At 36.8% G+C, this 16,823-nt stretch overlaps 1 protein-coding gene across 12 annotated transcripts in view; it reads left to right on the plus strand.

Annotated features, from left to right (window-relative positions):
- The window catches only part of FHOD3 (formin homology 2 domain containing 3), a 374,194-nt gene that overhangs the window by 329,042 nt on the left and 28,329 nt on the right, over positions 1-16,823 (plus strand). For all 12 annotated transcript variants that reach the window (XM_074546351.1, XM_074546345.1, XM_074546323.1 and 9 more), the window contains 4 exons: positions 2,973-3,092; positions 3,593-3,754; positions 14,033-14,223; positions 15,805-15,997. In XM_074546351.1, coding sequence (XP_074402452.1) covers positions 2,973-3,092; positions 3,593-3,754; positions 14,033-14,223; positions 15,805-15,997 — 666 coding nt within the window. The remainder of the gene's footprint in view (positions 1-2,972; positions 3,093-3,592; positions 3,755-14,032; positions 14,224-15,804; positions 15,998-16,823) is intronic.

A 16,823-nucleotide genomic window follows, 5' to 3' on the forward strand; every position in this document is an offset into this window, starting at 1 on the left:
GAGTGCAAGGCAGAGTGAGCACCTGGGTCTCCAGTTACAGAGTAAGGTCAGAGTTCCAGGTAATCAGTAAATGTACATGTTATTTGGACTGAAATAAGATACTGTGATATTCAATTTTTAAAAAATTAAGTAATTTGCATTAGTGATTATGATGATAAAAGAGACCCCTGAGCTGCTAACATTCTTCTATTCTTGAAACTATGTTTTTGTAGATCTATCTGCAGAAGGTCAAACCCTTCATGAAAAGTAGGTCCCAAAATCACTTAGCTCCACAGCTTTGCCTTTCTTTTTTTGTCCGGCATTTGCTTGATCTTTTCTTTTTGAATCTTATTTTGTATTAAGGAAAATTCATAGCAGTTTGGAATGCACCCATATTATTTACCAAGTCACACATTCATTTTATGTAAGATAGGAGTGCTATTATTTCCATGAGGCTGGAAGTTTTACATGGTCCCTGTTACCAACAGTGTGAAATACCTGAGTTATTGATAAGACCGGGGTTCTGATACATGAGACTCTTCTGCTAACCTGCCAAGAACAGAGTTCTGCCTAAGTAGGTTTTGGCTTCATCTCTGATAACCTGAAAGAAAAGAATGTTAATTGTTCAAGAAATGGGTTAAGTGATACATTGTTTATATTCATTAAAAACTTTTCAGGCATAATAAGAGAAATCATCTTTCTTAGCTTGAATTTAATTAACTGAAGCAAGTAGGGGTACATTTGTAGGGAGCATCCTCACCCAGTGAGGAGCTGAACTGCATGAATAAATATTCACTCTTTGCTCTCTCTAAAAAATCTAAAATTAAAGAAAAATGGATGAATATTAACTTAAATACCTACCGAAGGTCATTAGTTGAGCAAAAATTTCCCTCTCCTTTCTTTTGGTATTCTATTCTATTCTTTTGGTATTTAAATGCACAGACCGAAGAGGTTAAAAAAATTGCACTGTGTTGCTACTCATTCCTCATATGGAATTACTTATGATGCAGATATTGTCAAATTCTATTCTCTCAAAGGGGCTGTAAAGGTCTTAAAAAAGGAATAGAAACTTTGATTTTTTTTTTTAATTAAGATCACTGCAGACAAATATATCCTTTTTGCTGACTACTTAAAAGGTCACAAAATTAATAAAAGCAGGTGCAGAAATGAAAAAAGTACAATGAATTGAGTTCATTTGTACATGTCCATCAAACATTGGATCAGGCATTATAAGATGTCTTTCAGACAGAAGTTCTGGACCAGTCCTCAAATTTCATTCAAACCTAATTTTTAGTTGAAAAATAAAAATGTGATATCCAAGGATATAAAGTAGCTCTGCCTTATCTGTCTGCCCACTTTAGGTGAAGGTGAGTTTTATAGGAAACAAGAGTGGATAAATTTGAAAAAATCAGAAATTTGTCTGATTGTTCAGTATGTTGCACACTTTTTTATTGTTCTTTAATCCTACAATAAAAAAAAGAAATAAAGAATAATTACAAATGTGAGCTATATGCAAAAAAGTCTAAGATTAGATAACTTGTCTAAATAGCTCAATGAAGGGCTCAGTATGGCCTGGTTTGGAAGCCTCTTATGCCACCTTCTTATTTACCTGGAGAATGTTTTAAATTAGTCTTTTAGCAATGTTTTTTTGGCAGGTTGAAAATTGATTTAAATGAAATAGTTCAGAAGCCCATGTTTACCACAGTTTCAGAGCAGATTGAGTCATCCCACAATGCAACAAAACAAACTAAATCAACTCTGACTTTAATGCAACTCAAAGAATACTGTGCAGCAGTATCATTTTAATTCACTTTGATAATGTCTTGGATTATTTAGCACCTCTCCTCTGATGTATAAACTACATAGCTCACTATCTCATCTCTTAATTTGTCTTGAATTTTCCATATTCTTTTCAAGAGAAAAATTTTTTTGTAGGGACTAGAAATATATTTCATTCATCTTTTATGGTAAAATATCACTACAGTTGTTGAAAAAAACAATTGTATGTCTCCAAGAAAGTGAAATTCTCAATTACTTTGCCTCTTGGTCTAAAATAGCAGCTTAGTTTTGGCTTCTTGGCTCATAAAGAGTATAACAATATGGGAAATTGGGAAAAAAGTCTCCCTGCCCATGGCACAGGGGGTGGAACTAGATGATCCTCAAGTCTTTTCCAAAACAAACCATTCCATGATTCTGTGAAAGGAATGCTGCTCACGGATGTTAGAATGGCATTTGAAGATAAAAACAATGTGAACTGTTAGTGTGCATACAAAGTAAATAGAAACACACACAGAGACATAGAAATAAGTTCTGTCAACTCAATTACCCTCACTCTCTTCCTTTGAACTCTCTTGTGCAGTTCACTTCCTGAGGTAATGGAACAGAATTTATGATTTCAAGCCTCACCAGTGTGCACATCTATACTCAGATAACATGTGAAGATGAAAGATGCATTAAATTAAAATATTGAAATGAGACTATTTCTAAAGCTTTATGTTTATAGCAGATTTTTTTTTTTCAGTTTTAAATTCTCATAAGCACAAAACCATATCTAAAACACAGAAATAGCTATCATTTGAAGAAAGCTGTAGGGTCAAGCTACAAATTTTAAGTCAGTAAGGTTTCTAACTTTTTAAATTTGTTGTTCAAAGATTAGAAAAAATACTTTTAAGAAGCCTTTTTTATAAGTTGGGGCTTGGGCATGTTCATGGATTTAACTGAAATGCAGCAGCATTCTCCGGTATGGAATCACAGGATAGTCCCAGGACAAGTAAGGCAGATGCATACATAAAGGAACTACAGTAGGAAAATATTTTATGTACTTTTTTTGCTGTCCTTGTATGTGATTTATTAGCTGGAACATGGAAGAAAGCCAGCACACATGGCCAGTTTACACTCTGCAAGACGCCAGTTCAGGAACTTTTTGCAGTAATTAATCTAAACCATAGAATTAAAAACTAACCTTCACTTTCTTGTTTCTGTTCCTATGGTAGGAAGTTGCTGAACCGCTGCTAGACCTGAAGGAGGGAATGGACCAACTGGAGCACAATAAAACTTTGGGATTTATCCTTTCTACTCTGCTAGCCATTGGGAACTTTCTGAATGGAACCAATGTAAGCCTGTTGTCCCAGGATTTCCTCTCTAGCTTTTTTCCTTCAAAAAAACATGTCAAAACCATTGTGAAAATTGCAACCCACTATTTATTTTGTACCAGAAAAGTAATTTAGGGAATATAACGTGCTTTTTTTTCTGTGTTAGGGTGTTTTGTATTGTGTCTTACCTCTTTCAGCATAATCTGAAGGAAAGTGGAGCTAAGCACTGTTCTAGTGTATCTCCCTTAAGGGTAGTATTGATGCTTTGCATTCAAAGTGTGAGAACTGTGTCGTGGGTCATTTCACTGCAGATGGACTGATTTTAGGCCTAGTCTTTAGCAAGTTAAAAATTAATAAAAGCAATGAGTTTCCTCTCCTGTAGGATTCTTCTTATTTCCCCTCTGCCCCTTATTGCTCATCATTTTTGTCTACCAATCTGCATGGGAAGGAGTAAGCATTTTTATTTTTAATGTCTTTTTTTAAATGACTTTATTTTTAATGTCCTTTTTTTTTCATTACAGGCCAAAGCTTTTGAGTTGAGCTACCTCGAGAAGGTTCCAGAAGTCAAGGACACAGTGCACAAACAGTCCCTCCTGCACCACGTCTGCACTATGGTGGTAGAAAAGTTCCCAGACAGCACTGATCTTTATTCAGAGATCGGGGCCATCACTAGGTCAGCCAAGGTATGTCCAGTAGGTAAATACATCTACATGTAAATTTTTATAACACCTCTTTGAAGTGAAATATTTAAGGTTTTATTCTATTCTCTTCTTTGATTTTTTGATCCTCCTGGTTGCAGCACTATTTACAACTGTGTGTTCATTTTGTCATTTGCACTGAGTTTCAAAGATGCCAGTACTCCCTCTCCTGAACTTTATTTTTGTCTGTCACAAGGTTCCTTCGTCAGAGCACTCTTAGGCAGCCATTGGTTGTGACAGCCATGTTAATGTTATGTACATGATTAATGTATTTAACTATTAGGAGCTATTTTCAAGTTAAAACTTTGACCAGTATCTTCAGGTTCATTTATTCTGTGGCTTGAGGGAATCTCTTTTATAAGGCAGATGCCTGATTGTATTTTAAATCCAGTGGAAGGAATTAATTTTTTACTAATAAAATTTGTCTCTAGAATTAAAGAGTCCTTGAAATACTTGGTTTAACTCACAGAATCACAGAATTTGTGGGGTTGAACAGGACCTCAGCATATGACTTAGTACAACCTCCTGCTAAAGCAGTTTCGCGTAAAGCAGGTTGCAGAAGAAAAGTCCAGGCGAGTTTTGAGCATCTCCAGAGGATCTCTTGAGATCTCCATAGGAGTTAGGGAATATAAATAGAAATAAAGGAATCTTGTCAAAAAATGGTAATTCCCTGGTTAATGTATAGGTCTGGTCAATGGCTCAGTATGGTATGGAGATTATAACTGCTGTGACCAGCATCATAGGAACACTGTAAACTCAGAGTGTGAAATTTCATGAATAACCCTTAAAAATAGTACATTGCTTCATGAATGGAGTAAACATGGGAGATAGCAAACATAAAAATTCTCTTTAGGAGTCAAGTGTCATGGAAATGGTAATAATTACAGCAGATAATTATAGTGTCCCCCTAGTCCAGTGTCTTGATTCAGACAGTGGCCAATACCAGCTGCTTGACAGAAAAGCGCAAGAACTTTCTAAGGAAATGAAAGATTTCTCCTAGAAAAATGTTATTTCATGAGCCATAATTCTCATTATGTGCATCAAATAGAGGGAGGATTTCTTTTCCAAAGGCCACCTTATTTGGATATTGGGAGAGGAGCTGGAGAGTGTCAGGGCAAACAACTCTGCCCCCACAACCCAGGACATCTGTATAATACAATACTTTTTTTTTTTTTAACTGCGAAAATGAAATCTTATTTTGGCTTCTAGTGCAGTTCTTGCAACAATGAATTCATAATCTATTTTTTCTGCTGTTCAATTTGCGGGTTTCAGGAATTACTGTCTGAATATACTGAACAGTTAAAATATTTTTTCTTTCTAATTAACAGAATAACTTAGGTTGGAAAGGATCTCTGAAGGTCATATGATCCATCACCCTTTTCTGTTCAAGACCAGATTAAACTAGGCTGCTCAGATCCTTGTCTAAGTCTTAAATGTTCCTTTTATATCTTTTGTTTATGAGACCATTTCCACAGTTTTCCTTCATCTTACTTTTTTGGAATGTGTTAAACAATAGTAAGTACAGTATTCCAGCCTCTCCTTATCACTGTCAAATCTTACTGTGTTTGTCCATTCTGCTACCTTTTGTTAGATGTGTTCTTTGACTGCTGGTACCCTTTGGACACCCATTGTCGCAGGGCAGTTCCCAAGGACAGCCAGGCTGTCCTGAGCTGACAGAGCATTCAGAATTCCCAATGGAGTGGCATGCTGCCGTGCACTCTGCACTTCATTGCAGTCTACAGCAGTGACCATGATCTGCTGAAGAAGATTTACTGCTTATCTCTCAAACCCCTAATAATCTTCAGTCAGGACTAATCTGAATAATTTCCTGCCACCTGTGGATTTTACCTTCTGGATGTGCTTCCTTGTTTCCAGATAATTTTGAATATTAGTATGATACAAAGCACAAACCATGAGATGCCTGCTCTTAGCCCTGTCAAGAAATGAGAATCAATGTGTATTCCTTCTTTTCTTTTGCTCTCTTAACGTCACAATTCATAAGTGGCCTCCCATGAGTCCCTTGAAAAGATTTTGAAATTTTATCTTCTTTACTTAGTCTTATCAATTTCCTATTTTATAAACATTCAGAACATAGTGGCGGTTTTTATGTATTAAGTTTCCTGTCACTCATCCTTTCAGCCAAGTTACCAGATACAGTAACAAAACCTTGACCACTGCATCAACTTTGCTGCTTTTCTAGGGATAGGCAAAACTTCTACTATCCTTTAATTCTCTCAGTTACCAAGTATAGTTTCATACATATTCATGTTCATTTTAGCCAGTGCCTCAATGTCTTTATTTTAATTGATGTCATAATTACTGTATTTTACTTGTTTAGTTCTTTGCAAGATATCATCTCTCTCAAACATGTATTTCTGCTAGTAAGGTTTCAAACCTCACTATCAGTTCACATCTCTTAAAAATATAATACAGAAAAAGGAAAGGAGCACCAGAGTAGTTTTTTCCCCAACATCCTCTGCGGTAAAGCTGGATGAAAAGAAGTAATCTTGCTTCCCTTCTCTGATTTTTGTCTTCCTCAGTTTCTTTTCTCCCCCGTGATCCAGGACCTCCTACATATTTATTTTTCTTTTTACCATAAAGGAATTTGTTGCTTTTGTTTTATATTGTTAAATATTTTCTGTTTAGATTCCATCTCTTTTCTCCTAGTTTTCCTCTTGTACAGCCTATGTTTAGGCTCCAGTTTATTGCCTTCAGTGAGTTTGGTTTCTCATGTTTGGAAGATTTTAACTTTCTGTTGTGTTTTTTGTTTTAATTTGCGTGATTCTTACTTTTTTAGCATTTAGGTGTATTGGTTTCTCATTTCCTGCTTCTTCTCTTTGCTGAGAAGTTATTTCCCTTTTTTCTTAGATTGGGATCAAGTTAATCACTAAGAAGAAAAATTACCACAAAAGAGAAGAGACTTTGTTTTCCAAAATTCTCACCACCATGTATGGTATTCTCCCAAGTGGTTCTTCTATTTTTCAGTCATAGAAAGTGGAAGAAAGCTTAACCTACTGCTGTCACTAAAAAAAAAAAAATTAGGTCTAAGAGCGTGCAAAATTGAGCACAGTTTTTCAGTCTGTGGTTTGCTGATCCAGTGGCCCTGCCCAAAGCGGACGAAAATCCAAAAAGGCCAGACAAAATCACATTAAGAGAAATTATAGCCTTAACCTTCCCCGTGTCGCCCAAGGTCTCCCTCCTTGGGATGTTCCTGCATGTGTTAAACCACTGATGGATTACTGTAACAAGCTCTATTCCCACTTGATCATAGCTGCCACAAATCAGAGAGTTAGGATGTGGAAGCCATCCAAGCTGCCCTCTTCAAGGGAATGTTCACAGACAAGGCGAAATCTTGGTTTAGGAAAGCTGACAGGAAAGGAGAACTAATATATCACTGTGGATTAGGCTGTGTTTTGAGCTCTGTTTTGCCTACAAACATCTTTTAGAAACCACAAAGGCTAAACAATTTCCATCCTGTAGATAAACAGAGATGCCCCTTCCCCTGAAATGCGCATCATATAAGAATTTCCTGAGCATAAGTTCATGAAAAAACCCAAAATCATAAAGAAAACAGGCTGCCCCACCAAAAAGGAGCTAGAAAGACAAGAAACAAAATGGTATAGTTATTGCAAAACTTGTAGCTCTTTACTGAAGGACTGAAGTCATAAATGGCACCAAAAAAAACAGACACAAGAGAAAAAAATTAGAGAAAAAAATACAATTCTAGATAAATAAAAGCATTTATAAAGTCATGCACAGCCCTGATTATTTAGTATCACATGATTAAAATCACTTGCCTTTTTTTTTTCTTGATATTTTAAGTTGTTTTTTTCACTGAAGTTGTACCAAAACTGATGTACCTAATACTGAAGCAGACCTTCAGATTTCTGCAGTTAAGATCAAGTGTTGTTCCTAGAAATTTCTTTAAGAAGTGGTTGCCTCAACCCCAATATCTCCTCTGTTAGTGAATAAAAAATGCGTCCATATTAAAAATGTTCATTGTCTCTCTCTTACCCATAAATACTTCCCCTGTGCACCTGAAAACTGGCCATTTCTATAGATAAACTATAATTGTCATTTTCTTCCCCTGATTTTAATTGACTTACAAGATGTCAAACTTCTGTCTAGTTATTTACCTCTGCAGCAAGACATTTGGGCACAGGACACTCACAGCTACTAAGCAGTAGAGGAGCAGGCAGCTTTAAAAAGTAAGAAATAGAAAATGTTAGCAACACAGGAGGAGAGAAGGATTGCTGATAGGAAAGAACTTAGGATGAGCCTAAGGCATGCAGAGAGGAGAAGGAAGCCTGCAGCAGCCTGCCCTCCAAGGACCTTAGCAGGGAGGCATAAGGAGGCAGGAGCTGGCTGGAACAGAAGTGATATCTGACATGCTGTAGCTTGTGCCTGATACAGTGGAAAACAGAGAAAGGATTTTAAAAGATATTTTTAAAAAGTAGGGAAAATCTTGTTGCCTCCTGTATTCTTTCAGTGCGGTTTCTCATGTCTCGCTTGACAGCAAGTATTTGTGTGCAGTTATCATTCAAGTATGTTTTCACTACATTATTTCAAACAAAAATAAATGCCAAAAGTCAAATTATTTTCCAATGAAAAAAGTCCAGGAATGCAAGGTTTCTTGCAGTCATTCCTTGTGATGCCAGCAGCTGCCTCAGATCGTGGCATGGGCTAGCAGGAGCAGAGGTGAAAACAGAGCAGGGAAAGGCAGATCCTGTTGGCTACAGAGCATACTGGGGCAAGGGGGAAGGAGTTTCCATGGCAAATGAGACTTTGAGGTAGTGTTTCAAAGACAGCAGATGAAGTTTAGCACATGTGCCTGATGGCACTGTGGTGTTTCAATAATATTCCAGGTGATATGACTGCAGGAATTGTTGCAGGTGACTTAACACTGTCTGAAGGGACCTATGTCACCAATGTCTGGTATGGCTCTCCTTTGTCCCAGATTGTGGGAACTGCATCTGCAAAAAGATCCCATGTAGTTAGGATATTGTTTAATGAAGCAAAATGCAGTAGAGATGTGTGTACAATTGGGCAGACTCATCTGGCCATACCTTAGTAAACACCTCTGCCATCTCTGTCCTGTAATTTTTCATTAGTGGGTTGATTCAGGTGCTGTCATTTCCAAAATTATTTTCACAGGATGCCACTTCTTACCCAGGAATTAGAAATGTCTGAGCAGAACCTTCTTTATATATTGCTTGCTTGAGAGAACTGGCATCTATCTTGGTTAAAATGCATGCCCACAGTGTGCAAGTCAGACTAACAAGGGTCTTGGGATAATTCTTGTGACACTTGGTGAAGGAAACCAGTCTGGAAATATTAGAGGAGACAGAGTTTTGAACATACACCACAGAAGGTCGCTGCTCTCAGATGACAGTGTGTTTGCAAGGAGCAATTCTCAGAATTTCCTTTGGCACTGAACCAACTCAGGAAAAGAGGAAGATTTCATGTTCCCTGCCAGAACGCATCCCTGTAATAATGTGAGAATGAACGGTCTGACCCTAAATTATAAACAGCTCAGACTAGACTGTGGTCTGCTGCAGAAACTATCTTGAACTTTGAAAAGAGAAAGCTTGTGTGTGGTTATGTATATCTTTCTATGAGGTACAATAAAATAGTTGTCATTTTATTGTGCATTTAAGACAACATGTCATTCTGAAAGCATCAATCTTCTCTTAAATGCACCTTGTGACTAAGAAGAAAATGCAGAAATCCACGTCTTCCTTAGAAAATAACTGGATTTTATATGTTCACCACTAAAAGAAGCAAGCTATACCAATAAACAATAGAGTATCAAACAATAGAAATCTTATTCAAGCATGTTGAGGCTATGTAATAAGTTATTCACTGGCCTTCAGAACAAAACTTTAGATACAGTGATTTTGAAAATAAGTCTTTCATCAGTTTTCATTAATTTCCTCGTTTTGGGGTTTTTGCTTCAATCCACTTGTGACATCTTTGACCCTGTTGAAGAGCTGAATGTTAACACAGGAGGCAGGAAACGTGAGTGTATTTAGGTGCAGCATCTTTGACTTTAGGATGGTTTTGTATTTGCGGTGGGGGAGCTTAGCCCAAAGACTAGAGGAGATTTAGCTGGAAGAGGAAACGTGTTTGTAAAGCACATTCCAACTAAGGAAAAGCTGAAGAAAAATGACCTCTTATCTCACAGTGGCTGCAGTTGTTTGCAGTGCATGGCAGTGCATACCTGGAGTTGTATATGCTGCTCTGGGGAATATATAGTGGAAGGCACTTCAGGTTTGAACTACTGCATTTAATTCCCAAAGCAGCCATTCCTCTCTCTCCCCAAAAATAATAAAGTGTGCAATTCCTGTGTTGTCATGAGGTATTTGTGGCCACACAGAGGAATAACATCCCAACCCAAAGACCTGAAAGGCTCCCTGATCCATGTCCTACCTGAATGATTAGAGCATGGTGTAGTATTTCATGAATGAGAAAGTTTTAAACTTTTATACATGGCGTGTGATATTGGATGGAGTTGAACTTGAAAAAAATATGCCTTGTAAGGACCAATGTTCAGGGAACCAGAACAAGCAGGGAAGTAAATGCTGAGCCATTTGATGGTGGTGGCAGTTTTTGAGTCAGGTGAAAAACAGTGAGAACAGAAGCTGTTTGTTCTGGTATGTTTGTTTGTAGGTCTGTCACGAGGTACTGAATTCTCAGCCCAGTGGAATGAGAAACTTGATGGAATTCTTTTTATTTTTGTTGTTTATGGGAAGGTCATCTGCTTCCATGGTAGCAAGCAGTAAATAATGATATAAAGTGATTAAAGCGAGTGCTGCTGTTTCTGGCATGTGGTTGGAAGGTTTTATTCTTTGTTCTGAGTCATTTTATTCTTTGTTTCTGAGTGAAAAACATGGTTGTGTTAAATTGAAATATAGATTTTTGATTCTAAAGTTGCCCATTAGTGAGTTTAGGGCAGTGCTTTGCTGAGGCTTACTCCGAGGGGCTTTTTTCACTTAAACTGACTTTTACATCCTGTTTGCATACACTGTCTGGTTATTCCCCTCTGATCAAACAGTGTCTATAAGGCACTTGTCAGAAAACTGAACAGTGGGCCTAGCAAGAGATTTCACAGATACCAATAGTTCTGAATATTTTTTAGCTAGTGTGATTGTGAACAGAGAGGATCATGGCCAGAGAAATGAGGAACATATCAAATATGTCCCAGAACCATTTAGAAAGTTGCTGTTTTTAAATTAGTTTACAAATTAAAATAAACATTTCATAGTATTTGAAAGAAAGGACTTTCCTATTTTGCACAACAGCTTAAGACCACTCATTCTTTTTCCCACAGAAAAGAACATGTATTAATTTAAAAAAAAAATTAGCAGAAGGTAACTATTCAGGCAGCAGGCTGCATGTCTTGCACATATATGTGCTGAGGAGGAAGAAGAATGTATGTTTCCACCTTCCTCCAAATCTTCGGGCCTGGTACAATATCTGTATACTACTGTCCAGCAAGAAAGCTGTACTGACTATTTCAGATTACCTTTTAGTCAGTGGAGCATAGTTATAAAATAATGCCACAGCAGTTCTTGTCTGAGTACCTCCTATGCTGAGCTCTCCTGGAGCTACAGCTCACCTGAGTTCCTTCTTAGTTCCAGCATGACCATCCACCTGCACGCAAGAATTGGTGCATCTTTCATTTCAAGAAAGAAAGAACAGAAAAGAGGATTCATATTTCTCTACTATTATGCATCATTACTTCCTTTTACTTCCTTTAGTGAAGTGTTGGAATTAAGCACATAAATCAGAAGGTATAATCCATGCTCCCTTAGCAATGCTGTGTGAACTGGTAAAGAGGTAGTATGGCATTACAAATGCTTTTTTATGTTTTCTTTATGCATAACATATTGAATAATTGCCATTATTACCCCACACGAGTTTTTTTTCTCCTTGTCATATGATCATGTTTTGGGGTCTCTTGTAGTTGGGATTTCTCATCACTCTTACTGTTACATTTGCATATAATATCCTAAGCAAAGCCACAGACCTGGAACATACTGAAATGTAATGGATTCTCTGTCTACACACAAAATAGGCACTGATGAAAAAGCATTTCTTTAAGTCTCAGGTGGGGTACTTGATTGAATCCAAGAAAAACTGGAACTTTAATATTTAATATTTAATATTTTATAAATATTTTTCTACAAGTATGTTCCTTTCTGTCCACAAGTGACCAAACACTAGAGAGCTGGCAGACAGAGATTCCATGGAGGTTTGGCACATTCTTTCAGGCACTGTACAGTTTGCCTTTGGGGAATACACCAGTACATTATCCTGTATTGGAGTTCCTACTTTCCAGGACTCTACAGCTCCTGCTCAAGCACACCTGTCCTCCACAGAGGTTTATTCCAGGAGAGTTCAGGTGGTGTTCTTCTTACTGCAGTCTCACTAGGATTTCCATAGAGGACTGAATTTTTGTTTGTGCTCAAAAAACTCATGAGTGTCCCATAGCTCAACCTACCAGCCCCCATCCCTGCTGGAACTTCCCACTCCTGTGATTGTGCTGACTTGCTGACTGTTGGCAGATTTCAAGGGGCCAGGAATTCCCCACATTCCCCCCAGATTTGTTGTTCTCCAATGATGTTTCTTGAACCCCTACAGGCCTGAAGCTCAGACCTTTTTTGATAGATTAAAGTAAAACTCATTCTGCTATAAAATGTCATGAGTTTAAATTTCTCAGCTACAGAGGCTGAGGTGCTTCCTCACCCAGGTTGGATAATTCTTATTGAGAAGATCTAAACCTTGTCTTTTTTTTCCTAAACAGGAATGCTAGTATTTTTCTCCATGTGTGTTTTAGATGCACCATCTGTGGAGAACAGCAATGTGTTTATCATCAACAGTGAAAATACTGACCTGGAAAGGACTTTTTTTTTTTTCAACATATGCATTGATATGGATATAAGGAAAGCAAATACCCCACAGCTGCTCCGCCTGCAGGGCTTTTCTGAATAGCAGAGTGGATCAAAGGATGTTTCTATTTCCTTGGGAAGAGGAAAAATTCATCACTTTATAAATCACAGCATAAACAAATCAAATCAATACCAGAAGCTTTTTAATAATAATGCATTTCTTATGGCTATTCTCAGTATAGGTCTCAGCAGTGGATGCTGCACACAGATAAGAAGAATGAAATAAAACCTACCCCGACACTGGTTTTCATTTAGCATTAAGGAATTAACTGGAGTATGAGACTGTAACATCCCAAGCACTGATGTGTTTAGAATCTGAGAACTAAGTCTGTACTTTATAGCTTCAGTTCATCTGAACTGCGAAGTGGTATTATAAAATCATTTTTTCCTTTCTCCAGAATTCCAGAACATGGGTAGTTTTATTTTTCTCATCTGCTGTGTGCTGTGGCTCGGTCGTTGATGCACTTGGTTGAGTTGTTAGCAACACGTCCGGAGTGTTTCCTATAAGAGTATCACGATTTGAACACCTTTTTTGGTTGATGAATAAAGGAGAAGCTCTCCCTCACCTTCTGTGGAATGTGTTGGCCTCTATCCTGATGAATGTTACTGTAAGGTGCAATCATTTATTTTAACTGTGTTGAGAGACTTTCAGAGTCGTTATATGATCTTGTTACAAGCCAATAAATTGGGATTGTATATCAAGGGATGAAAGTTAGTGCTGAGATCACTAAATAACACATACTTTCAATAGAGCTTTAAAAAATTCTGGCCCATGAATTTTGTGATTAGGACTAGATCATCTATTAACAAGTCAGTGCATGACTAGGGAATAGATCCAAGTACTTCCTAAAATGGAGAATGCTTGGCAAGGTACAACAGTGAGCAGTAAACAGGGTACAAAAAGCTTTGAGTAGTAGAGAAAAGGATTAAGAAAAAGAGAAAGTTTTGTATTACCTCAGAAAGAACTGAGTCATGCAGTTGCTTGGTGCAAACATGAAGTTATTAGCAAGGGAAAAAACACATCACAATATTTTTTTTGTCCCGTCTTTAGATGTTAGGCCTCCAAGAATAAAACCAAATATATGTGTATGGGTATTTCTTTGTTTTCAGTTTTTATTTACTAGCATTACATGCCTAGACATAGTGTGATAGAGAAAGCTATGTTTTATTGTTTACTAATAATTAATAATGTCATGCTGCCACTACCTTGACTCTTCCATATACACAGATTGCATTGCTTGGATATCCAGGTATACAACTGCAGTGTTTTCACTTCAAGTGTTACCTTTTCTTTTCCTTTCTCTTTTTCCAGGTTGACTTTGAACAACTCCAGGAAAACTTGTGTCAGATGGAAAGACGGTGCAAAGCATCATGGGATCACCTTAAGGCTATAGCAAAGCATGAAATGAAGCCAAGTCTAAAGCAAAAAATGTCTGAGTTCCTTAAAGACTGTGCAGAAAGAATCATAATCTTGAAGATTGTTCATAGAAGAATAATTAACAGGTACAGAATTCTATTGGTGACAGCAATACCTTGATAGTAAATGACTTGATAAAATTATAAGTTATGACATCATAAATATATGTGTTTTGTAAGTGTTTAATGCCCATTCCTGCAGGGAATGTTGCTGAGTTGTGTGTGGTGCATATTTTGTTCTAGTCTCCATTTAAGAAACACCCTCACTCCAGACATTTCTATATTTTTGATTTTAAAAAAGCAATCATCCAGGCAATCATTTATTACCAAGGTGTAATAACTGTGTATTTTGCCTCCTAGTCCGCAAAAGCTAGCAGCTTTAGAGTTAAGTTGATAAATTTTCTGTTTATCCCTGGAATTTTTTTAAGGAGACTTGACTTATTGTCTGATAAACAAGAACACACTGTAGCAAAAAAATGTTAAGTTTTCTTGACAAATTCATCATATTCAGAAGCTGAAATCAGTCTTGTACAATGAGTTCTTTTGTAGGCAGAACCACTCTTATTTGCAAGATCTTCTACTACGTGTTTTATGCTTATACCAGCTGAAGACAGATTTAGGATTCCTCTCCCTAGGATTTGCAGTTGAGTTTAATGAAACTGTGAGAGGTTTTCCAGCTTCTGGATAATTTCCAAATTGCTGTGGTCAAAATTAAGAGCTGGATTCCACATTATCCCAAATTTGTGGGTATACACTTGAGAAGCTGATTCAGTTCTTCTTTCATTTTTGTAATCACTTAGGGTTTGTGCCACAAGTAAGCAGAAATCCCAATTGCAATGGAAGGGAAGTGAATTCATTAGTTTCCTGTTGTGTTTATCATATGCATTGTGCAAGTAAAAAAGATATCAGCTTTCTCCTCTGATATCCTGAAATGGCTATGATAGTTTTTAAAAATGTTTCATATACTTGCATCTTTCTAAGATTGGGAAGACTTTTTGTCCTCAGGGATGTAGATGCAGTTAAAAGGAATTCCCATACATTTTTACACATTCAGTGTGCTGCTGTAAATCATGCAATATAGAAGCAATAGTAAACACTGCAAATAGTGCAAAAGCTCTGAATGCCACAGAAGCAGTAAAACTGTGAATTGAGAGTGTCCCAAACTAATGTACTTGGTAGATAATATAATTTTATGGTCAGTTTTGTGAACCAGAAATTCTTTCCTTCTTGTGTTTGATAGCCTGTAAATCTGCATTCTTCTTGTCTAGACTTTGCCCAAAGTCCTAACAGCCTCTTTGAAGTTGCTTAATACAAATAAATAGAATTGAAACTTAACAAATATTTTTTTCTATAACAGAAATGAAATTGGTCAATCATGTGCCAAATTAGTCATATAAAGTGATGGAGTTCCATAAATATTTTATCTCCTGAATCAGCCTGGGAAAGTAGACTAGGATGAAGTTATCATAGGCTAGACTTTCATGGTTTTAATTATAAAACATACCAATGTTATGCAAAGCATCCATGAAAATTCTGTAGCACAAAGGAAATGATGGGAGCTAGTAATGTAATAAATGGACTCAGTGAAATATAGCGTTGTTGGTTTTTTTCCAAGAGACCATCAATAAGGATTTTTTTCCCTTTACATCTAACTCATTTTTTTTCCAGGTTTCACTCATTTTTGTTATTTATGGGCCATCCTCCCTACGCGATACGTGAAGTCAACATCAATAAGTTCTGCAAGACTATCAGTGAGTTTGCTCTGGAGTACCGTACCACCAGGGAGCGAGTCCTGCAGCAAAAACAGAAACGGGCTAACCACAGGGAAAGAAACAAGACCAGAGGGAAAATGATTACAGATGTAAGTGGCAAATGGTATCTCCCATAGCATGGATTTTTAAAACTTTCTTTCATTGCATGTGGTATATGAAGTGTTGTTACTCTAATTTTAGAGGTCATTGTGCTGTAAGTAATGAATTCTCCTCTATTAGAAGACAAAACTTGCAAGTCCTTGATTGTGTATAATTTCTGCTTCATAAAAATGTATAGGACAAGAACAAACTGAAATTAATTATCCAAAAAGAGCTTCTCTGTGTGCTGCATAGACAGTGTCCAGAATATCTTGAAGACATCAGGAGCCATGTGTATCTGACCAGCCAAGAATATGAAAAAGAAAAATAAACTAGAAATTGTAGTCCTAATAGAGAACATAATTTAAATGATGACTCATTGTAGCTATTTAAGTGATTGCAACCAAATTTTAGTGGATTTTTTTCTCCATCTTACAATATTCTAGTAGTCTTGAGCCTTGACATTTTATTTTTCTTTATGTCTGTGTATATATACATATATATGGACATACACATGTATTTCATATGCATTTTTTTCTTAACTTTAAGCACAGACCAGCCAATTTTATGGTAATAGACTGCTTTGGGATTCTGAAAGGATGGACAAATTTATGTCCACAGTAGATGTTACTCTGTAAATTTTTTGACTGTAAGATTGCATACTCATAGAATAAATTAAAGTAAGATTAGTTTTCTCAGCATAATAGGTTTTAAAATCCTCTTTTTATATTTTTTCTATCTTTTTTTTTTAAGTTGATGTAGTTTGACTCAATCCAAATAAAGTTTTAAGAAGTGCCAGTACTTAATAAAAGTTTCCAGCTGTCTCAAAATCCAGAT

This window comes from Zonotrichia albicollis, chromosome 1 (genome assembly GCF_047830755.1).
Source record: "Zonotrichia albicollis isolate bZonAlb1 chromosome 1, bZonAlb1.hap1, whole genome shotgun sequence".
Lineage (NCBI taxonomy): Eukaryota > Metazoa > Chordata > Aves > Passeriformes > Passerellidae > Zonotrichia > Zonotrichia albicollis.